Source organism: Silurus meridionalis, chromosome 16 (assembly GCF_014805685.1).
Source record: "Silurus meridionalis isolate SWU-2019-XX chromosome 16, ASM1480568v1, whole genome shotgun sequence".
Lineage (NCBI taxonomy): Eukaryota > Metazoa > Chordata > Actinopteri > Siluriformes > Siluridae > Silurus > Silurus meridionalis.
In genome coordinates this window covers 11,999,826-12,023,498 of record NC_060899.1, presented here as the reverse complement: position 1 = coordinate 12,023,498, position 23,673 = coordinate 11,999,826, and the positions used below count along the sequence as shown (strand labels likewise).

General features: G+C 37.6%; 1 protein-coding gene across 1 annotated transcript; it reads right to left on the bottom strand.

Annotated features, from left to right (window-relative positions):
• Positions 1-1,375: 1,375 nt before the first annotated feature.
• Positions 1,376-22,763, bottom strand: esyt1a (extended synaptotagmin-like protein 1a). Its single transcript, XM_046869808.1, has 31 exons — positions 22,017-22,763; positions 19,781-19,822; positions 16,548-16,682; positions 16,343-16,416; positions 16,170-16,242; positions 15,988-16,077; positions 15,706-15,761; positions 15,372-15,492; positions 14,554-14,730; positions 13,084-13,166; positions 12,929-12,977; positions 12,594-12,683; positions 12,352-12,453; positions 12,165-12,236; positions 11,938-12,024; positions 10,613-10,762; positions 9,649-9,819; positions 9,236-9,412; positions 8,235-8,317; positions 7,917-7,965; positions 7,444-7,533; positions 7,227-7,322; positions 6,644-6,715; positions 6,256-6,342; positions 5,970-6,116; positions 5,745-5,878; positions 5,544-5,642; positions 4,142-4,273; positions 3,889-3,994; positions 2,864-2,913; positions 1,376-2,310 (listed from the first exon to the last, which is right to left on the bottom strand). Exons 1-31 carry the CDS (start codon positions 22,326-22,328, stop codon positions 2,283-2,285), a joined length of 3,234 nt encoding a protein of 1,077 aa, XP_046725764.1. The 5' UTR covers positions 22,329-22,763; the 3' UTR covers positions 1,376-2,282.
• Between the last annotated feature and the right edge of the window lie 910 nt (positions 22,764-23,673).

Below are 23,673 nucleotides of genomic sequence, written 5' to 3'. Positions count from 1 at the left end.
GAACGTTCTCATAATGTTCCCCCAGTGTTCCCTAAATGTTCTGGTTCATTTATGGGTATAAAATACAAACTAAAATCAACCTTTACAGAATGTCTTGTATAGGTTCTTTTAGGTTGTTACAAAAGTTGTCCAAGTGATGTTCTGGAAAGGTTAGTTTTTGGTTCCAAAGAAAAAATGTAAATAAAAATAAACATACAGAGAATGTTCCTAGAATGTTGCTATTTGGTTCTCAGAATTCTTTCTAGGAACAATATGCTAATTTTATGCTAATGTTTTGCTGGGAGTTTGTCAATTGAAATATTTTTCAACAAAAAGAATTGGACACAGCCGAAACATTGAAAGTGCAAAGATTTTCTTTAATAGAACAGCTGCATTATAGATTTTTCATTGACTGCATCAACAGACTGCAAATCTGCTCATTCTGCTTCTTTGGCCTCTTCCCAAAGAACCGTTACTGAACACACTTTTCTTCAAAGCATTTTGTGATAAATTGGCACTTCTACAAAAATATAAAACTTAATATATACTTCTATAAGATGATCTGAAATCAGGTTGGAATGAATTGAAAAAGCACAGTGATATGTTTCTGATATGTTTTTTTTTTTCCTTTGTGATAAAGCATCTAAAAACAGAAATAGCTACAACTTAATCTTTTCAACACTTTGGACACACTTTACACACATGTAGAAACTCCTTTTGTCCAGAAGTCAATGCACAGTGAATTGAAATATCACATGCTGTAAGAAAATAGGTTTAAGGCAAAGAAATATGCGAACACAAAGGCAATTAAAGCGAGACAATCCAGGTTAACAAAGTGAAGTGAACAAATACATTTAGAAGAAACACTAGTAAACTAGGTTTTTCCTCATCACTGGGGTGGGTGCATCATGGGTATTTCTATTTTATTAAGAAAGCAGTGTTGTGTATCTGTAAATCTCAAGTAACCCCTTTTTATAGTATGCTGTATCCATGATCCTATGTGAAGGATATGTAATAAAGGTACAAAAGGGGACCACACTAAGGGCATCCCAGTGACAACTGAAGATACTGTTTTTATTTTTATATGGTCTATTCCCATTTTACATCTCCCACTGTCTTTTAGAATACTATATGGACAACCAGCCATAGGTGGTTCTTTTCCAAACTGTTATCGCAAAGCTGAAGGCACACAATTGTATAGAAATTGAAATATTGCCTTCACTTGAACTAGGAGACCCAAACCTGTTCCAGCATGACAACGTGCACAAAGCAAACTCCATGATTTGTATGGGTTGGAGTGGAAGATCTCCCACTATAGAGCTTTGACCTCAACAATTCTGAACTCCTTTCGGATGAATTGGAACGCTGACGGCACCCCAGGCCTTCTCACCTCACCTACCCGACTTTGTATCTGAATGAGCACAAATCTCCACAAGCACAGTCCAAAATCTAGTTCAACATCTTCCCAGAAGAGGAGAGAATTATAAGAGCAAATTGAGCCTAAATGTGGAATGTGATGCTCCAAAAGCACATACCACACTATTTTGGTATATAGTATATAATATATAAGAGAGTGTTTGTGCATATAGTTATATTTCACTGAACAGTTTTCATTTCCCCCCCATTTACAGTATGGAGACTTTCCAGACACTCTGTATTGTTTCTGAGTGTGCATTTGAAAAGTATTAATATCCAACACTTCTTCGGAGTACAGTAACAGTAATGAGACTCTTTCTAAAACAGAAATTGTTCTTTTCTTCAAACAACTACACTTTTACCCGTTTTTTTTTTCCTTTGAGGAATAAAGCTTTACAAATATTTTTAAGTTAAAATGCAGGCCATTCTACACAACAAATCCCAAGAGATTTGCTAAAATATGAAAACGAACATGTAGAGAATGTGTCTTTGATGCTAAAAAAACAAACCTCTTTGTTTAAGACCACCATAAAGAAACAGAGTTTCGGTCCATTTCACCTGGCGTAATTAAGCATTTTCCATTTCTATCAAGGCTCGTTCATACTTTAAACTTTAAACAAACTGGCAACAAACTGGCAAAAGAATGGCACGTATGTATTCGGCTGGCGTGCACTGACGAGGTTATAAACCCATCCAAAAATGCTGTGGGTATTCCTGAAAAACGACAGCAAGTACAGACCGTAACACCGCAAATAACGTAGCACAACATAACATTAACATTTTCTTGTTCTTCTGCCCAACTGCACTGTGCTATACAGGGAAATTAACATTAGCAGCATGCGGATGCAGGTGCGAAGGCATGGTCACGTAAGCATACAAAGGCCTGGTTAATTGGTCTCTTCTGATAAATCGTACCTGAAAAAGGGGGAGAAAAAAAAGAAAAAATGTCAATCTATACAGATCTCATCAGGCACAACCAGCCTGAACACTCAATATCGACTCTATAGATTTTAAAGGAAATATTGAACCATGAATAGGCATTTGATCATCATGTGACCTTGCTGTCAAACAGACCAGCCTCTAAAACGACACTTTTCATGCTAACACTACAGTCGACAATATCATATCGCCGAGCCAAGTCTCTGCCGTAACTCAGACTAAAAGGATAGTCTAACCACTAAACCCTACACCATACCAGGTCTGTTACTTCTATGCTGGAGTTCCTATTAACATGACACTTAATATCTCTGGAAAATGGTGGATGAGAGAAAAAGGGTTCTTAGTCTTATATCTTTGGGATCTTCATCAAATGTTTCTCAGTTTAACAGCAAAGGCATCATCAACCAAAAATCAGCACCAGATATTTCAGTAATAACATCTAATCTGTCTCAGAGTATAGTTTATTCTTATAAAAAGAATAGCTGAGATATCAGGTGAAATTGAGACTCGGCTGATCTACAACACTTACCACTGAGGCAGCCAGGTGTTCAAGTCAATCTGGTTCAGATCTAACTGCAACTGGAAGACAAAATAAAAAAAAATCAATTTTAGAACATCCAGACAGCCATGCGTAATGCCTCATGGTCTCAAGCAATTATTTAGCAAACAAATCCAACAGTCCAATGTTGTATCTTAAAGACGTTCAGCTTTTAGTCTGGAACATTTATTAAGCTTGAGTTTCATACAAAGGATTAAAATGTTATAATTCAAGTACTCAAATGTATTACAGGTCAAACATCTGCTGACCTAGCACATTAGCTAGCTAGCTAAAAATATTAGAGTTTGCTAACAAAATCTAAATTTAGACAGCTAACAAAACAAAAGAGTCAAGCTAAATCTGTTGACAGCTAGCTTACTGTAACAATGCATACATACGGACCTACATATACATATAAATATATATATATACATACTCCTAGGTGTGTTTTTAATGCTCTAGTTTTTATCTGTACTTACTCCTATGCCTCCATACCTGTATTATACTGTCTGTATAATGTAGTTATTAATCTGAAGCTGTACCTTATTTTTTTGCAATGACATGACAGTTTTTTTTACTATAAAGAGAAGAAAAAGAGCCTGATAATGCTATAATGTAAGCGATAACAGGTGCCAGTTGTTTCGTGGCAGTTTTGGAAATGGATGCGCATGTTTTATGTGTAGCGCTTTAATAAAATGTATTTTTTCAATATAAACACAAGATTGTGTAACTGATTATTATTTTATACTACTGGTGTATTTGTTACAATCCACTTGTCTAAGTTTGTGAGATAAAATTAAAAGTTTTGGCAATACTTCGTTACATTGAAAATCCGGGCTAAGAGGTGGTATGCTGTACAACACCACGCAATGCTCTATGTACTCTGGTTCCTTTGTCAATAATTATTTCAGCTGAAACAAAAATAACGTACTATTGGGACATACTGTGTTGGAAAGATCAGACCTAAATCATGCTGTTGTACTGAATACGATGATAACATAATATCATTGCCATACCCTGCCGATGGTCTCTTTCTCACGGCTCATGAAAGAACCACTGTTTTTGACCGACAAGTCAAGCCTTTTTTGCATGGCATCCTCCAGGGAAAAGTTGAAATCAAACCTAAAGAAGAAACAAAATTGAAATATTAAATACTTGTAATAATAAAGATAATCTCCCAAACCCTGTCCCCAAAGCTACAGTACTGCCCACAGTGTTCAGAGATATTACAACCCTGAGACTGTGCTGTACTGTGATAGAAACATTTACCTCTCATTAAACTCAGGATTGAGGTCCCGCTTTTTTACACAAGTCTTTCTTTTGGTGCTTCTGTTCTTGTCAGGCAGGAGGATGAAGGACACATAGGGATCTGAGCCATCCTTGGAGCATGAAGGCAACTTTCTACATAAGAAGCAACATAAAAAAGAGCATTAATTATACTAACAACAATATTTCAAATAATATTTAAAGCTTCAATCAGCTTTTTCGGGGGCCCAAGTACCCAGACTTGATGAGCATGTATATGTATATATATATATATATATATATATATATATATATATATATATATATATATATATATATATATATAAGTTGATCACAGACAATGGTAAAGTTCTCTGACTATAATATACAAAAGGACAGAAATGGACCTCATGGTGGCACTTTGGTAGAACACAGCCAAAATTTTGTTAGAAAGTTCCTCAGACCCTCCCCAATTTCTGTTTCTAAATTCACATTTTAACAAGTTAAATCCGCATACACGAAAAGCGGAACTGTTTGTTGAAAGAGTGTCCTGAGTTGTGACTTAAGGCATGGCTTATACAGTCTCGGAAATACTCTGATAGTAATTTATAATATAATCCATCAGTAAGATCCTTTCATACCACAGTGTGAGTGAGGGATTAACTGTATATAGCTGGTGTTCTGAAATGATAACAGTATGTTTTTTTAGGACACTCCATAACATTAAATGTAAATATAAATGAACAACATCATTTAATCTTCCACATCCTTGAAGAGATCAATTGTCATTGTTTCTTAGAAATGACTGAGAAATAATCTCAATGTGTACAGCCAGATGACCAAAGAAAAAACGTATTTATTATTAGTGAATATAACAGTTTGTCGTTGCTTCAAGGCAGGTGTACAACATGATACAATAAGGTAATTCACATCTTCCCATGCCCCAAATAGGCCCAGCTGACCTCGTATTTGGATTACAATCAAGTAATAGGAACATATCTAAGTGATTTTTATAACTGGGGAATGGATAACTTTTTTTTTTCTCAAAATAGAATAGAATAGTTATATAATAAGTCGAGAGCAAATATATTCAGAAAACCTTTTGTTGGTCATCTAACCCATGTGTGGTACATTTAATGGGGATGTGCATTATAATCTAAACTAGCAGGGCCATTTTTTAATTTGGGCATCTATACAGTGCATTGATGTGACAATCACTAACAAATGGAAACTTATCTCGGTATTGGTGGGCACTCACTAGGAATAGGATACCAGTCAATTTCAGGGCATCATGCATTCATATCTAGAGTAGACAATCCACCATAGAAGAATGCATGCAAAATCTATCTACCACTGTAAAGGAATGCATGCAAAAACAGGATTATACCGGACTATATTTGCACGTGTAAATGTGTTTGAAACAAACCTGCAGCCATGAATAGTGATGGCCAGTCTGTCCTCTTCAGTTGAGTAAGCAATAGTAAGTTTCACCTGGCTCCGCCCACTAGCTTCAGCATCTTTGTCTCTACACACATAGACGACACAAACACATTCACATACAAAACTGTCAGCATATGTGTGTCTTAGTATTTAAACAGTAACAGTCATGTTAGTATAAGTGACCGACCCATGGGAGGGCGCTGTCCTGAGTCTGAGCTGCTGGTTTGCTGCAACTTCTGTCTCAGCATTGGTAATTCCATGCTCCACCTCTTCAATGCCTCTAGTAGTATCAGCACCCTCCACCAACTTAGAGTGAAGCATCTGGATGACAGATTAAAAACTTTTTTTTAAACCCAAAAAGCAGAACTGCTATTGCGCTTGTCCCCCCTAAATGTTAAAGTTTTGTCATTACCTTGAGCTCTGCCCTTAACAATATTTCACTTTCAGGCAGGGCCCCATCCATAGGAAACCACCGATCCAGAACCAAGGTCGGCTCCTTCAGTATGTCTTTTACAGGCAGCACCAACGCACCCAGAGACTGGCCCCAGCTGTGAGACAGCTACACACAAACACAAGTCTGCTGTTTGATCATCACTCATCGTCATGAGGAAAGAAACTAATAAGCATGCAATGTCCACTACAAATAAATGAATGTAGTTTGATTTTTCACTTATTATTTATTATATTCATTTTCTCACTTTAACAGAAAGCATTTCCTCTCTGGGATTGTGGACCAGAAAGCTAAAGGCTTCATCCCAGCGTGGAGATGTAGAGCGCTCAGAAAGCTGTTAAAAAAAATCAACAACAACAATAAGACAAACATGTATTTTAATATACAGTAGTTAGTTCCAGTCCACTAATTTGATTGGTCGAGCAGTGTCCCAAGAGTGCCTATATTTAGTGTAACCACACTGGAACGTTTTACTGTGGCAGGTTATAAAATGAGTCTATCTTATTCAGGATCTAATAATGGAGCAAAAACAAATAAAGCACTCAGCCAAATTCTGTATGAAATATCACATAATTTATACACGTTTTTGTTTACAGAACTGCAGTAAAAGATATTTTGTGTCTATTAAATCTTACTTTACTCCTGAAAGCAGTGTTCTTGAGGACCAGCTCAGCTCCCACCACAGGTTCATGTCCATTCTTCTTTAACTGTTATAAATATATATTAATGATGGCATTATGACATGTACAGTTACACTCACACACAAACATTTGACTTAAGGCTTAATAAATACAAATTTGTGTTACTTTGCAAACTCTGAAACTTCAAGTGGTATTACTCCCTAAAACTATTAGTCTAGAGATGTCAAAACTCTAATCGATAGATAATGTCAATGAATTCTGTGTGAATAAAATGTCTCAAAAATCTACCAAATGGTGTTAAATTAAATAGTCGCTGTCATTATCAATGGGGTTTGTACTATCATTGTAGTGACTAGTGTTGGACGCCATCACATAATTTAAAAAACCTTTGTTGAGATGAGAAAACAGAAGATTTACGGCATTTGGCAGACGCCCTTATCCAGGACGACTTAAAATTCTTATTTATACAACTGAGCAGTTGAGCATGGTTAACCAAACATCTTAACCACTGAGCTACCACTTCTATCCAAACATCGTAAACAGTTTAGAATTAATAAAGAAAGATAAGAAGACTCACAGGCAGACCATGGGCTCGCTCCACATATATGAAGAGGAGGGCTGCAGCCGGCACTGCTTTATTCGTGTACGTCTGCTGAGACTGGTAGTGCAAAATCTGTCACACAAAGACACCAAATGACCATGATGTCACAGTGTCCTAAAGCAAGATGCATTTTATTGCCCAGAGAAAGTGTTCTGGAAAAGTGTTATAAGGCAAGAAAGCATTTAGTGTTCACCTGGTCGAGTCTGGTCGGGTCTGAAACTCTTGGCACCCATTCCAACGTCAGATGAACCCGTCCTGATTTCACATCATTTAAGTCGAACCACTACACACACAAAATTGAACTCCTTTACCTTGCGATTTTACACACTACTATACACACAACTAGTCAAAGGTTGTTTATAAAATATCAACAAAAGGCTGTGTGCCTCTCTACTACTAATATGTGTAGCGAATAAAACTAGTTGTTTTTAGAGAACTATTCCCCTGAAATATACAGGAAGTACTAATTTTACATCATTGTAAATCACAAATACATTTCAACCATGTTTCCACTACAATACTTTCATTGTATTCATTTGTATTGTATTTCAATCATCACACAGTATTAAGGGAGTATTTAAGGGTGTTTTTCTTTAAATTCCGTAAAGCTGCTTTGAGACAATGTCCATTGTGAAAAGCGCTATAGAAATAAGCAGTAATTCTCACCTGATCAGTAAACTGGGTGCTAATGAGGTCACTTAGGCTCAGCTTAAATCTGCCAAACAACAATATATATTAAGGATTCAAAAGTCATACAAAATCCAAAAAAAGTTGTTATCGTTGTAAGTGTTAATATAATGTATCTATAACATACATATGATATATCAGGGTCTTTATATAATAATATACATATAATTACCATGATTGAAAAGTCAGTAGAACCACAACAGCATTAAAAAACACAAGCATGAAAAAAAACATGAGCATCTTGAGCACATATCTGGAGCATAATCACGAAAACAGAAAAGACTGTCGTTCTGCTACCTGCCGAGGAAGTCGTCCTGATCCATGTCTTTGTCGAACAAATCAAAGTGCACTTCTTGGCCGGGAAGTGCCGTGAGAATCACCTGCAAAATTAAGTAAGTGCACACAGTCATGATTAACTGATGCAAAGCAAGGAATAGAACATGAACACAATCGATGGCAAAGTACCGAATAAAAACTGAGACAAATTAACAAGCATTCAACCAAACATCTATAATCCAGCAAGGGCAGATTAAATGACATTGATATTAAGCGTTGGTGAATTTACATGCTAAATAATTTTTTATTATTCAGTGCTTGATTATGTAAAAACAAAACAAGAAAACAAGAAATTATACAATTTAATTGGGCTTTGGTCACACCTCTGAGGTTGCCATATATTTCTTGAATGAAGCATTCAAAGCACAAGTGTATTTAAGCCCCAAACAATGGGATTGAAACTGCCAATTGAACAAAAAATAGCATGTAGTAAAATGAAACATAAAACAGAGGATAATTTAGACATCTAAAAAAGAATATTAGTATGATTAATTGATTTATGAATGATGTATATTGCAATTTCCCCAACCTCCCTAGCTCGTTTTGAAACCTATTAAAATGAGCAGCAAGAAATGAGCTGAAATCCAAGGACAGATCTTTACAAAACTGATATAAGCTTTCGTCTTACTTTACCCCCTGAGCAAATGTCTGCTAAACTCTTTAATTAAATCTAAAGCCTGAATGCAGACTTTTCATTATTAGGCCACCATTACTGATAGCCCACCAGATGACACTGTGGGCTATCAACTCATCCCTTTTGCCTTTCATTTTACTTGACCTTTTAACAGATCATCTGTAGACTATTACAACTTATCCCTAGTCCAACACAATTTCAAATTCTTTATAAGTGGACTAATACTAAGAAAGCTAAGACATTCAAAATCACTAATGCTTTCTAAAATCCTTCCTATGTAAAAAAAATAAAAAACACTCTTGATCAACTTCAAATTTTTTGAATGTACCTCGTAAAGCTCATTCCACACTGGGTTGAGGTTCTCCTTTATGACGCGGCTCTTAAAGGTCGTCCCTCCCACACGGATCTTCACGTAGGGATCACTTTTGCCCTTCACCATGCCGCCCATAAAGCTATCTTTAGCTATGAGAGCCTGTGCCTCCTTCAGGTGGATCCTCAAAACACCCTAGAAAACAAAGTTCGAATACAATAATTAGTATAGATTCAAAAGATAAATATCAAGCTGTTAAAAGTACATATTAGTTTTTGATATCTGTTAAAACTTTTTTAGACTATATTAAATAAAGGAACACATCTTTTACATTCTCCAGGAATAATATAAATCACTGGAGACTACTAAGTAAATAAAATGCATAAATATCCATATATTTTGTTTTTACGCTTTTTGTGTTGGACACTCACCTCTGAGGCAAAACTGGCATCTGAGCTGGTGTGCTGTGGACGTGGGGGTAATGTCTTGTTTCCTCCTGATGTCACGTCTGAGGTCCCTTCCTCACCTCCTCCAAAGAATGGGTCGGTAATAATTGGGGATACAGGTGAGGTGGAAATGGCATCTTCATTAACCCAGAGTACCTGATGTGGGTACAAAGCAAACAGCTTGTAGATTATGTGTCGAAGATTATTGTATCGTTTTCACCCGTTTTAAATTCTGATTGGTCAAAGTAACATTTTGTATCATTCAACTGTAAAACATTATTCGCTTTGGGAGGTGGTATCAAAAAGTTTCGAGACTAGCTTTGTTTGCAAAAAAAATACTTTTACGTTTACACACTATCACCTTCAAAATAATCCCCTTGCACAGCAATACAGTGCTCCCAGCATTCCTGCCACTTCTTGAATATGTCCTTGAAATCTTCTTTTCAAAGCTTGTCAAGCACCTTCTGCGATTCGTGTTGGATCTCCGTAATCGTGTCAAAATGGCAGAATGGATGTTCCTCCGCCCTTGTAACGTGTGGCAGCTCAAAACACCTCAAACAAATCACTGCAGCATCACTATAAAGAGCCGAATTATATTGATTGTCTCTGTGGCAGTTTTGCCCAGTTTTACTCAGAATTTCACGTATGCACTTTGTTGACTTGCTGTCCATGATGAAATTGCAGACGTGGTAGCGCACGTGGTCAGAATAGCACCAGCTGCACAGCTACTGATGCACACAGGATGATGTCTTTTGGCAGACTGACTTATGAAGGTCGGTGCTTCCTGTGACTGTGCGTGCATACTTGTGCTGCCATCTGCTGGCATGTTACAAAACTACACTCTAAACTTTTTGATACCACCTCACAAGTTTTAGAAAACATCTGCAGCAATACAAAAAAATATTCACCAATCTACATTTCACCATGCAACTGGATATAAAGATCTTACCCTCAGTATGACATTCATGTAGATGCGACTCGCAGGGCCCGAGTTCTCCAGCTGGAACCACTGGTCCATACTGAGTTCGGAAACAGAAAGCAGGCGAGACAGAGGAATGGATAGATTGCCCAGAGACAGAGATCTGTCATCATCTTTTACCTAAAAAGAGAGAAAACGAGAGCAAGAGAGAAAGAGAGAGAAAGAGAGATAGAGAAATAGAGAGAGAGAGAGAGAGAGAGAGAGAGAGAGAGAGAGAGAGAGAGAGAGACCAGGTGTAAAACAAACAAATTGTGGGGAAACTCACAAAGACAATATTTACATTGAGATCACGTGATACTTAAAATGCACACAGAGAAACTAAACTAATCAGGGAACTAATTATGTAACTTCGGTTACATGTTAACTACCTCCTCCAGAAAGAATTTACGACTGTTATGACAACAACAAGGAGGAATGCATAAAGAATCCTAACTAGTATGTTTATTTAGCTTAGCTAGTTATAGCAAGCTTTCATTGATTGTACATTACTGTTGAAGGTGCATCTGATGAAACAGACTTCTCTTCAACCTTTTCATCTTCATCTCACAGAGTTGTTTTCTACTCAAAACCGTTAGTTGGAGTCACAAACTCTGCTGTATTCATTCTTTTTAATGCTAACTATCACTGGAATTGAAATTTGATGTAGTGAATACAGACTAACATAGTAATATATTAACAGTGAACAGTGTAAGATCTCAATGTGGTTATAATTAATATCAGAGACATGACATTTCAACCAACTAAATAACTGTAAATAATTTGGTAAAATCCTGTATATCACATTTTCCCTCACAACTTTACAATTATGGTCTACTTTGTGTAGGTTCATGACATTTAATCCCACGCAAGTCCATTTCCACATTTAACTAAATGTTGCTACACTACAAAATGGGGAAAAGTTCAAGTGCCAGCCAGTGACCTTTGGTTATGATGTGCCAATTTGCATCATGCAAATTGGTGTCTACCTTCTTATTGACATTACTCTGGCTACTGTCCAACCTGCCACATAAATAGTTTGAGTGGAACCCTAATTTTGTTTTATATCATACAAGATTAGTGACAGTGCTTCGCCCGAACAAAAAAAAAAAACGTCACTGTGGCAGAAAGCGTGTGGCAGACATATAGTCATCTTAATGCAAATTAATGACTAGCTAAAAAACAAAAACCACTAAGGTGAGATCATTTCTTCGTCACAGTCTTAAGGAACCAGCAAGTCTGCTGCACCATTAGCTGCTGAGCAAGTAAAGACTTTTTAATGCAATCTGTCATCAGAGGTAGAAATGATTACAACTTGCCTGAATGTCAAGGTCCTGCTTGCGTGGGTCGTGGATGAAAAAGGTAAAGGCTTCCTCCCACGTTGGGTTAATGGTTCCATAAGTAGTCTGAATCAAAGAAACAAAAAAAAATGAGTAGGTAGAGTAGGAATGAAATTAAGTACGATTTTGTATATCAGTTTAGGACATATTATATGTTCTGTTTTCCTAAAACATATTTCATTTTCAGCTATGCTTAAAAAACTCACCCTGCTCTCTTTGGTAGTATCCTGCACAGAAAGCTGTACCAAAGGACTAGGATACTTATTGCCCTTCTTCATCTGTATGAAAACATTTACAATTACATTTAAAAAATGATTTAATCATTTAAGATTATCCAAATACTCCAGAAGCAGTAGGACAATAATTGCTTTAAAAAATTACAGTGGGACTTACAGGAAGATCCTGGGCCCGATCTAGGTATACGGTCAAGATGGCTGCAGAGGCAGGATCAGCAGTCTTACCAAACCTGGTGATGTTTTGGTTCTTCTGGAGGACCTGTGGAACAAAACATGACCCTCATAAACCAGATGGCATTGAATGTTCTATGCATAATGGGAAATTGTGTCAATCCACTAGAAGGCAATCTAATCTGTGTCTGACATCAGGTTAGATTGGACTGATGAGTGAAATCTAACCTCAGTAAGGCGCTCTGCAGAGGGCAGCAGTGAAAGCCATTCAAGCTTAAGATGAACCTTTCCAGTTGGTGCATCTTGCAGAGTGAACCACTAAAATGAAAGAATGGGGGTGTAGAAGTTAGGAAATATTATCAGGCTGAACTGTCTAAAATCAGAATAGGGGGTGGGGAAAAAAAAGGACGGACAAAACCACTGATTTTTTATTTTAACTGAGGGAAAAGTGAGTCATGCGTTTCCCGGAACACACTGAGATTCACATGAAAACAGAGAAGGAGAACAAAGTTGACACAATTCAGATTTGTTATAGCAGGAAGATTAAAAAAAATGGTCTTTACCTCATCCAGAACACGTGCTTTCTTTACAATACCCAAGTCCATCTTGATCCTGTCAGCAAAACCAAAAGAAAGTGGAGTCAGTGAAAAGCAAGTCAGCAGACTGGGAGGGTTGAGTCAGGAAGTGGTGATAAAACAAAACAGCTAAACAGTCATACCGTCCTAGGAAATCATCCTGATCAGGGTCTTTATCAAATACCTCCACTTCCAGTTCTTGGCCTGGGACCTCATGAACTATCACCTAACATACGCGCACACACACACACACACACACACACACACACACACACACACACACACACACACACCAGAAACAGAAGAAAACCCTGACATACAACATTTATGTTGGGCAATCATTTTCTGAAAACCTAACCTCAACCTCTGTTGATCTGATGTAAGCACATGATGATCACATCTTAAAAAAAAAACAAGAAGTCATGGTTGCTGTAAACAAAGCTACTGTTAAACTTTACGAGTTTTTAAAACCATGACATTCTCTCAGCAACAGCAACAATAAAAGGGAAACAAAGACAGTAGTCAGTAGGGATTAGTCTGGTAATTAAGCATTTGAGAATTATTTGTGATCACACAAACAGTGGGTTTTAATTTAACGAGAAAATGCAGCATTGACAGATTGCAGTAAATGATTCTGAAAACTGTAGACTTTACTGCCAATTACGCGTGTGAAGTTCTGGCATTTTAAATAAAATGGAGAAATTTCGAATTATAAACTAAATTTATTTGGCTCATGTCTATTTTATTCACGCCCATATATACATACATATAAGTCTCAAATCTAGTGACCAAAATTCGCCATGGTGCACACATCCAACAATTTTATATATATATATATATACATATATACATATATACACGTGTGTGTGTGAGTGTGTGTGTATATATATATTGTATGTATATATATTGGTATATATACCAATATATATATATATATATATATATATATATATATATATATATATATATATATATATATATGTTTACATTTGTGGTGAAATCACTTTAACAGCCAATGATCAGACTCTTGAGGTAGAGCATGATCTCAGTGACTCGAGTGACATGGTTGTAGCTAGAAAGTGCTGATCTGTTTTTTTTTTTCCACACACATAAATGTTTAGAATTTCCACATAATGATGTGAAAGCAATTGACATTTTTTATGCTGGAAAAATCACACTTAGCTTGCAATGTGACTGCATGGACAATGGCTTTCAATCACCACTACTGAAAGCTTGTTTAAGATTTCATGTCTTCTTTGGTGTTCACCTGAATGCAGCCAGCCCACAACAGGATTTCCCAAACCAGTCCTCATACAAGGTACTAAGCAAATATTATATTAATATTGCATGTATAATGATGTTCCATCTACGGGCTCAGAACTCCTACCTCAAGCACAGATTCAGACTCTAGCTCCACAGTGACTGTTACTGTTTAATGAATATTCACAAATGAATTTTATGTATGCTTCGAAACATCAAACCGTATCCGTACAGAAACTTCGCCTACATTTCTGCAGAAAATTTTGCAACAGTTTTGGCAAAAAAAAAGTATATTTTTCTGTGTTCAACATTCCGCTGGCCACCAAGATGTGATATTTCACACACTCTCTCACCTCATACATTTCCCTCCACTGTGGGTTGAGATTGTTGTCCACATGGCGCGATGTGAAAGTCTGCGTGCCCACCCTCACCACAGCGTACGGGTCCGACTTGCCAGTGATCACGCCCTTCATGAAGTTGTCCTTGGCGACCAGGTTCTCGGCTTCCAGTAAGTGGATCCGTACAATGCCCTGAGTAAAAAAAAAAAATAGAATGAGAACAAGTTGGTTTGGTTTATACTAAAAAGCAAAAGCTGTCTAGGTTGCACTAATTATCACATATTTCTACTTGAACCCATTACATTTCTGTATATAAGAATATGTTAGGATGTATCAAAAATGTTAGAGATCTGTTTTAGCTATTAGTAATTTCTAGTGAATTAACATTCTAGAACACCGGCCATTAAAATAAAATAGTCATAGTCACATTTATTTGTAACGTGTAAACACTTTGATAGCTGGTCATAAGACATGATTGTGAAATACAGAGGAAAGTTAAGTTTCATAAGCAGATTATAGATAGTGATCATATGCTCCCTGAATCTCTGGCTTCATTTTATGCTGAATAATGTGTAGCACTGTCTCAAACTAATAACTATTAGTGTGATACTTGCTGAAAAATATACAATCAAACGTTTTTGAATAATCCCTGCTTTTGGTAGAGAATTCACACAATGACAATGTTAGTAACAACATCTAGGTTTCTAAAGCTATTTTCTGATTTGATGAGAAAATGAGGCATTCCTTTACTAGTGTTAAATGAGACATGAATACACACAAATATATGTCATGGTGCTGTCTGACTGTAGCATAGCTGCTGAATACTGCATTACCCGTGGCAGAGGGGAGCGGAGCTGCGCTACGTGCAAATCAGCCACCAAAGGGATAGTGAGGCGGTTGGGTAGCACCAGGAAAGAGGCGATAGCGTCCATTACCATAGTGTCCGACATGGCACTGTAAATGAACGCAAGGAGGGAAAATGGAGCAACACTGATTATCTGCGAGTCACCAGAGTGAACTCAGCGGAGTTGAAATAATCAGGCCAGTTTCCCAATGATTCTTGGTAGATGACACACAGATGACAAAACGTAAATGGAACGTTAAACTTATGGTATTTGTCCCAGGTTTAAATAAAAATGGAAAAAGAAAAGGAAATGCAACACTTACTTCAGTCCTGGAATGTCTAATAAGTTGGTGAGTCCTGTCCAGTTGATATCCAGCATCTGTAGCAGAAAGAGCAAAAAAAAAAAACAATACAAGACTTTTGAGCAATAATCAATAATCAACTTTAAGGTGGTAACTGTTCTTACACCACTCTGATGTATATTATTTGAACAACCACTTGAGTTTTATTCCTTTTATTATTATTATTTCCTATAATTCTTAAACATAATTTATGTTGTTCTTGTTTCTTTACATTTGGACAAAAATCTGATTGTGAAAACTCACAGGTCTCCGAATAAAGAACAACGTGACAGCCCCAACAAGGGGAATATCTCCAATCAACGGCTCCAGGATCACCCTCAGCTTTCCATGCAGCTAAAGTAGCAGAGAAAATCCTGGTTATGAGATGCACTTCCATAAAGAGCAAATAAAAGGTTTGTTCTTCTGCCAGTTCCCCAGACTCCTACCTGAATTCCTTTCACTCCAGCTTTGCAGAAGTACTTCTTCACCTCTACATTGATCTCCACATTGCCAGCATAGCTACAACAAAAACATAGAGCAGCAGCAGCAACAGCAGTTTACACCTACAAAGTCTCTACATAATTCACTCTAGCAACTGAAGGTCAGTAAACAGACATACCTGATATAAAGGTCAAGCATCACCTGACGTCTGTCTTGCTCGGTGTGTGCCTTCACTCCAACCACCTTCACAGGCTGTATAAATAGCATTACATCTTTTTAGATATTAACCATGACTAAGTCAGATGTACTTTAAATTAATAGCCATGACTCTAAGGAAGAATGAGAATATTATAAAGCAGGTTAAGTCAATAAAAGAGTGGCACCTTGTCACCTAGGTCCACTTTGGTGAAGTTGAACGTTTGAAGATGAGCGCTGGAGGTTCTGATCGAGGGTGCAATAGTCTCCACCAGAAGCTTCTCTAAATATTGGCCGACAAAAGGCCAGGCTTGCTTCAGGATCTACATGATATCATCAGCACTGGTTAGTTAGATATAAGGCTACTTAGAAATAATTTATTTTGTAATACACTGGAGACAAAATCTTTGGACAAAATGTGATCTTAGTAACTTGGAAAAGGAAGCAATCAAGATTACTAAAAAAATAATAATTAATCTCGCAACTTTCTGTTTACCACAATATCTGATAAAGAGATTTTCAGAGAAAAGGAAACTGCTGCATCAGTCAAATTCTGATATCAAACAATATCTGATAAAGAGATTTTCAGAGAAAAGGAAACTGCAGCATCAGTCAAATTGGCTAATATTCTGGCTTCCTGCATCACATGATATCAGATTAAAGCTTAAGACTTTAACTTTAAAACTAAGATAGGATGCTAATAAAAGATGTGAAATGCTGCAGTGTCAGCCAAAAGCGTTTAAAACATCGTTTCCATTATTTGTTGTCTGTAAGGTCTGTAATAGAGTTTTAATTAACACTTTGTTTACATTGGTTACATATTTACATTGTTGTATAAATTAGGGGTGTAAAACAGTGTCACTATCTGTATGTGTATCTGCTCAGTGCTTGTTTATGTATCTGTATTTGGATTTAGATATGAGCCCAACCACTATGTCTCTGAAAAGACTAAAAAACACACGCACACAAAAAAACAAGAGATAGAACCTGCGTAGTAGCAGCACTGTCATGGAGTCACAAATAATTAATGAAACTGCAGCATGCATCAGTGTTAATTTTAGTCTTGCATATTTCAGATCTGAGCTCTCACTTATACCTTTAAGGCCATCAGTGAGGCAAGGCACTGAATTTGGATGAGGAGGCTTTGGGTTGCATTTGGTGTGCCATTTCATCCCAAAATGTGTTGGCCAAACATGTCCTCATGGACCTCATTTTGTGTGCAAGAGCATTGCTGGAGCAGGTTTCAGCCTCTTTGTTCCAGTGAAGGGAAACTGTAATGCTACAGTACAGCATCCATCAACATTCTATACAATTGTGTGCTTTCAATATGTGAGATGCCCCAGATATTGACGTGATGGGTCAATTGTCCACATTTGGCTGTATATATCTGTGAGTCCTGCTGAATCTGTAATAATTTGCTTATTCTTGCATTCATTTTCTATCCCAAGAACACCGTGAGGTGAGGCAGGGATACATCTTAGACAAGACACCAGTCTAAAACATCTCTTTTTCACCTAGGTGATATTTAGAGTCACCAGTGCAGCAGTGCATGTTTTTGTGAGGATTTATGGGGGGGAAGGGAAAGAATTTAAAGGAAACAACATGAACAAAAGGAGAATATTCTAAACTTTTTATAGACAGACCTGACCTGAGCTCAGGATTGACTTATGGACATCACAAAGTCCAAAATATCATTGCTGTAATACAACATTTATCTAAATTAGCCTATCAGGAAACAGCTACTGGTTTCTTATGAACATTTGCATGAAATGACATTAAATAGGAATGCATAGGAGACCAAATGCTGGCTTGATGTTGTAGGAAATAAACCTGGGATTACAGTGGAGTTGCTGATAGACAAGTCATGAATAGAGATCAGCTTTTTGTCAGGTAAATATTTAGCAGTATATAGTATGCTTAGCTGTTACACACCCTGATTCTACAAATTCAGTACATGTAGGCATATCTAAGTCTCTGAGAAGCTTGCGGCTTTGATAAGATGTTTACATTTGTGGTGAAATCATTTCAACAGCCAATGATCAGACACTTGAGGTAGAGCATGATCTCAGTGACTCGAGTGGCATGGTTGTAGCTAGAAAGTGCTGATCTGTTTTTTTTTCCACACACACATAAATGTTTTGAATTTACACATAATGATGTGAAAGCAAAAAAAAACACACGGAGTAGCAGTTCTGCAGACAGAGCGGTCAATGCGAGAGTTTTGCAAGCATTCTTTGGAACCATGCTAAGCAGAAAAGTACCTCAGAACACACAACATGCTGAACGACATGCTGGCAGACAGGCTACAAAAGCAGGGTTCCATTCCTGTCAGCCAGAAACTGGAACCTGAAGCTAGAAGTTCACAAAACTGGACAATTGTCCAACCTTTTTAATACCTCAGCCGCATAACTGGCTGATTGTATAACTGCATAAATGGTCTACTAAATGCATAATAACGTTTAAAAAACTACCCTATATTCAATAGTGCGGCAGAAACAGTGTACATCTTGTGCTTCTTTTTAACCACCAACACTGCCATATCTAGTGTGAAACCTCAAAGACTACTTCCTTACTGACAACTCTAAGAAATTTCCGGTGAACCACATACTACACATGCCATCACAGAACTGAGAAATCATGGCCTTCATACTGTGTTTCTGAGGAGTGTTGCTCTTTAATCGTTATCCAGTTATTCCAAATATACTGGCGTATCAGTTTCGACCATGACTGGAGTCAAAACTTTAAAGACTGCTAAATGGGAATTTTAGTGGCAGCCTCATGATAAAAAAGAACAAGCAGTGAGAACCTGCTGATGAAATAGAAAGGTTGAACCATGCCTTTGGGCCAATATGAACTGCGATTTCAACAGTGCAGTGGTATAATTCCACACAGAAACGTGCCACTTGTGACATTTACGCTGCTGATTTCCTGCATCCTCAAAAAGAGCCTTGATTAATTTAGTATAATTATTTACATTATACTCATATTTTATGTATTTTGTGTGTGAAATGTAGGGGATAAACAGCAGCTGGACTAAAAGAGTTATATTACAGAGACATTTTGGAAAGATCATGTGCCAGAGAGAGAGAGAGAGAGAGAGAGAGAGAGAGAGAGAGAGAGAGAGAGAGAGAGAGAGAGAGAGAGAGAGAAGGATATACTGGCCTAGGATTAGAGCAATCTGGTGAAAAAAACAGACCTTGCAACAATCACTGCATTGTACAGTTAATTTTATCTTCTGACAAGAGCAATAGAGTGTGGGTGCAAATAAAGAGCTCTGACTGTGCACTGATGTGTTCTGAGTGCTGGTTATTATAATGTAATGAAAAAAAATACGACAAGGGTACTATAGTGACATTAAAACTCTACCAAAGGACTGAAATATATTACCATATTTCTGTACATTTCATTTGGTATAACATACCTTATTAATCCATTCAACCTTCTCCACATCTGGGAAATTCACCTGTACAAAAACGACAAGAGAAAACTCGTAAATAAGCATTCCTGTGTCATCAGATCGTATAAAAAAGTGCTGTATTTTGGTGATCACTCAAATAACTAAAGGGTCAGAGCACAAGCAAAGTAAATAAACACTCTCAGATGAGCTTCAGTTGTTTCTCAGGAAGTCATGAGGTAATCTTGAGATAACAACTAGTTCCTTCAAGTCAGGAGGTTGCAAATTGTTCTGTAGCCAGAAATTACTTAGTCAAAACAGGAGAATAGATTAGTAGAGATTTATTTCATGGACATTATTTAAATGTGTACCCAAGTATTTTGCCTACTCTGTTATAAGAGCCATCGAGTTTTTTATTAACAGAACATAATAGGTCACTATATATTGTTTTTGGGTTAGAAAGGTTTGGATGAAACCTATTCACTTCACTGGGATTTCAACAAGGTAATAAATGTAATATATAATCTAAACTTGGGTTGTGGTTAACTTCATTTTGGTGCTATGCTTCACCAACCACTGTACAAGTTACCCATATTGTGTATATTCATGAAAATTTGTGAACCGAATCTAATAATCATCCAAAACTTTAATCCAGTCTTCTACCTCCATGGGTTTGGAAATCATCTGACCTTAAGACTGTACTGTTTGAGCAGAGTGTACAGATGAGGGGGTGAAAGCACTAAAGTGCAGCTACGTCAGCCTCTTTAGGTAGAGATAAAGCGGGGCCTGAATCACCCTGGCACAGTTCTCAGTGGGCGAGTCGAATTTCATCAATGGCGCTGCAGGAAACCGTTAACCAAACTGAAAACGGATCAAGTTGATGAAATATTTGTAGACCAAACTACAGAAATGTAAGAAAGCATGATAAGAGTCAAAGTGGCACTTCTCTGAACTGCACTAGAATGTCTGAAACCTTCTCGGCAGCCTTAAAGATACAACATAGCATAAAATATAGTACTTCGCAGTGTATATTTGCGAGTGAAAGACTACAACTATACAATGAAACCACAAATTAATCCTTGTTCTAAGAGTATCGTACAATCAGTAGTACTGTAACACCCATCTTTAAAATTAAACTAGAACTGAAACCAGAAGTGGATTATGGTTAGAGAAAGGAAGTGGCACTGTGGCACAGATCCTACTATGCTCTGCTCTTCTAAATGTATTCTTATTTCAACATTTAGCTCTTCGAGATGTATTCTCAGTTCTGGTCCTTTTCCCCCCGTTCTACATTAACACCATCACATTGCACAGTCTGGCCAAATCCTGCCTATATTCGGGTATTAGATCTTCAGGAATTGGTACACCGCCCTTCTTAAAGCAGAATTTTGTGATTTGTCCTTTATGCACAACCCTTCTGGCATCTCATAGGCCGTTGAATAAATCCCCAGAGGTCTGAACCTTAGATGTCCAAATATAGCCTTAGATCTGACCAGGCTGTGGAATGTAATGTGGAATGGGGGAGGATTTACAGGAACCCTGTACAGAGAGGAGGAGAGGACATGGAGGTGTAGAATTAAGTGTTTTGAACCAAAGCATGCTCTCTTTGTGCACAGTCAGCACCTTCAGCTTTATGTCAAGATGTTCTGATACACAGTTCAGGGATGATGTTGTACTATCAATGTAAACTGACCTGACAATGGGTTTTTAAACTTTACCCAAAGAAAAGAGACGTATTAATAGATTTAAAATAACTATAAATTCATAACTATTGTGTTATAAGCCTTTAAATGAGTTGAAGGCCAAATGGAACATCTGTGCACTGGTTTGATTATAAGGGATTTTCTAATCAGTTATAAACTAATAGGAAACTTATAAAAATCGAATTTATAGCCTAGTCATCTCTGTAAAGCTGATTTGAGACTGTCTATTGTTAAAAGCGCCATAAAAAATAAAATTGAACTGAATAAACAAATGGTGGTCCAAGAGGTTTTTGGCTCATATTCTGCATATTCATATGCTGTGTTATTAAGCTTCATCTTTTCATTATTACCCACAGTGTGTAAACCTGAGATCAGATCTATAGAAGCCTGCATCTTAGAGAATGACTGGCTATAAAGACCTAGTTAGTACAGATGTTGGTCTGGGAGATGTTTGGCAGATGTTTAGCCCACCCCCATCCCCCCATCCCCCAAATAAACAGAGTGGAAAACACGTGCATATGCAGGCGAATCCCTCTTTCCAGCATTTCTTAGAGCCTTACCCATGCCGGCAATTCGCGTTTGGTCTTGAACACTCGTGTCGTGGTGAAATCCTGCTCGTTCTCCTGTAAATACAGAGCGCTGTGCAGCCGGTGGAGCTTCCTGTCGCGGTGCTGCTGCCATCCCATGTAGACCGCGAGGCCGACCAGGACCAAAGTCAGACTGAAGCCGAAATATCCAGCCAGGTAAACAGGCAGCAGTGCGCCGAGGCACTTTCCAAACGACATGAGCACGGAAACGGCTTGTCTGGCCGCGCGATCGGGAGAACCGGAGTCCTCTGCGCCTGTGCGCGGCCCCGCATCCTCCTGCTGCATCGCCGTAACAAATCCTTCACCGGGGAAAAAAAAGAAAAAAAAAAAGCGTTGCCTTTTACAAATAAAATCGGGTCGCTCTTGCGATCGTCTGGACTTTGTTTTTATAAACAGAACCCGACTGATGCACGGAGTCGGAGTCGGTTCGAGCGCTACGTGGCCGCGCAGGAGTCATTTGGAGTGGAGTTTCTGCGCGCGGGCGTGTCGGGGCGGGTTTTCACGCGCGTCAGCTCTGGTTGCTTGTTGCTTCCTTTCCAGTGTTTACAAAAAAATATGGCAATCTGTTGAAATCTGTTCATCAAGCGGTTGCTTGATCTTTCTGATCTTTTTTTTTATATTTCTGTGTTCAGCTATAAAGTTTCCCTTTTCTCAGATCATTTTCTGTAACTAAAAATGCAACATGGCTTTGCCCTGTGTTTAAAGGGGTGCCTTTTCCAGAACTATAATAATCAAGGTTTAAATAAAAAATATATATATAAAATATGTGAACTGAAAAAAAATATATAGTATATATTTTGTGTTCATCACAGTGAATTTCTACAGACAGTTATTCCCAAAGTGGAAGAAAGTATAGTGTAAAAGCATGTTCTGGGAGGTCGAAGGAAACCAGAGGCCTTGGATGAAACCCATGTGGGCAGAGAGAACAAACGCGCCAAACTCCATAACCCAAGATCAGGACTAAAGCATCTTTTGTGCAATGTGTGTGTCACGCAATCAGGACAAAAAATGCAACACTGCAGAGCAATGTTACGTTCCCTGTTTCTAAATCAAGTGAAGTTTATTCAGGAGTCGAATGTTATCAATGTACTATTATACATTACCATAAAAAAACAGTGTGTGTACGATCATTAGCTAATTAGCTAAGTGCATGGAAATGTATAACATTCCATCCACTTGCACTACCATGCACTCACATTTTATTACATTACTGATCCGTCATATAATCTGTATCCCTATTTAATATTCATACTATATATATTGTCTCCATTGTCTGTATTGTCTGTTTTTGTCTTGTTTAGTCCAAGCTGAATGTATAGTTTTTATTTATGTCTGTACTTTGACAGTCACTAACAGCTGGAACCAAATTCCTTGTGTGTGTCAACACACTTGGCCAATAAACCTGATTCTGATTAACTATTACAAGAGAGAGAACTGGCTCTGAAAGACAAATTTTCCTAGCAAAACGTTTTAATGGCATCTAGAGGCAAACAAATTTAGTCCCATAGGTTTCTCAACGCAATATAAATGAACTAACTAGCATGCTAAATTGGTAATTAGAAAGCTAGCTTTACTGATAGGATACCTGGCAAGTTTGCAAAGAGACATTTTTTGGGTAATTATGCCTTCA

Excerpts from the sequence above, each read along its gene's own strand:
- esyt1a (XM_046869808.1), bottom strand. The coding sequence starts at position 22,328 with ATGCAGCAGGAGGATGCGGGGCCGCGCACAGGCGCAGAGGACTCCGGT. Across the intron at positions 16,243-16,342 it reads ATGCTTGACCTTTATATCAG|CTATGCTGGCAATGTGGAGA; the intron begins GTATGTCTGTTT and ends TTTTTGTTGTAG. Across the intron at positions 6,343-6,643 it reads ACACTGCTTTCAGGAGTAAA|CTTTCTGAGCGCTCTACATC; the intron begins GTAAGATTTAAT and ends TTTTTTTAACAG.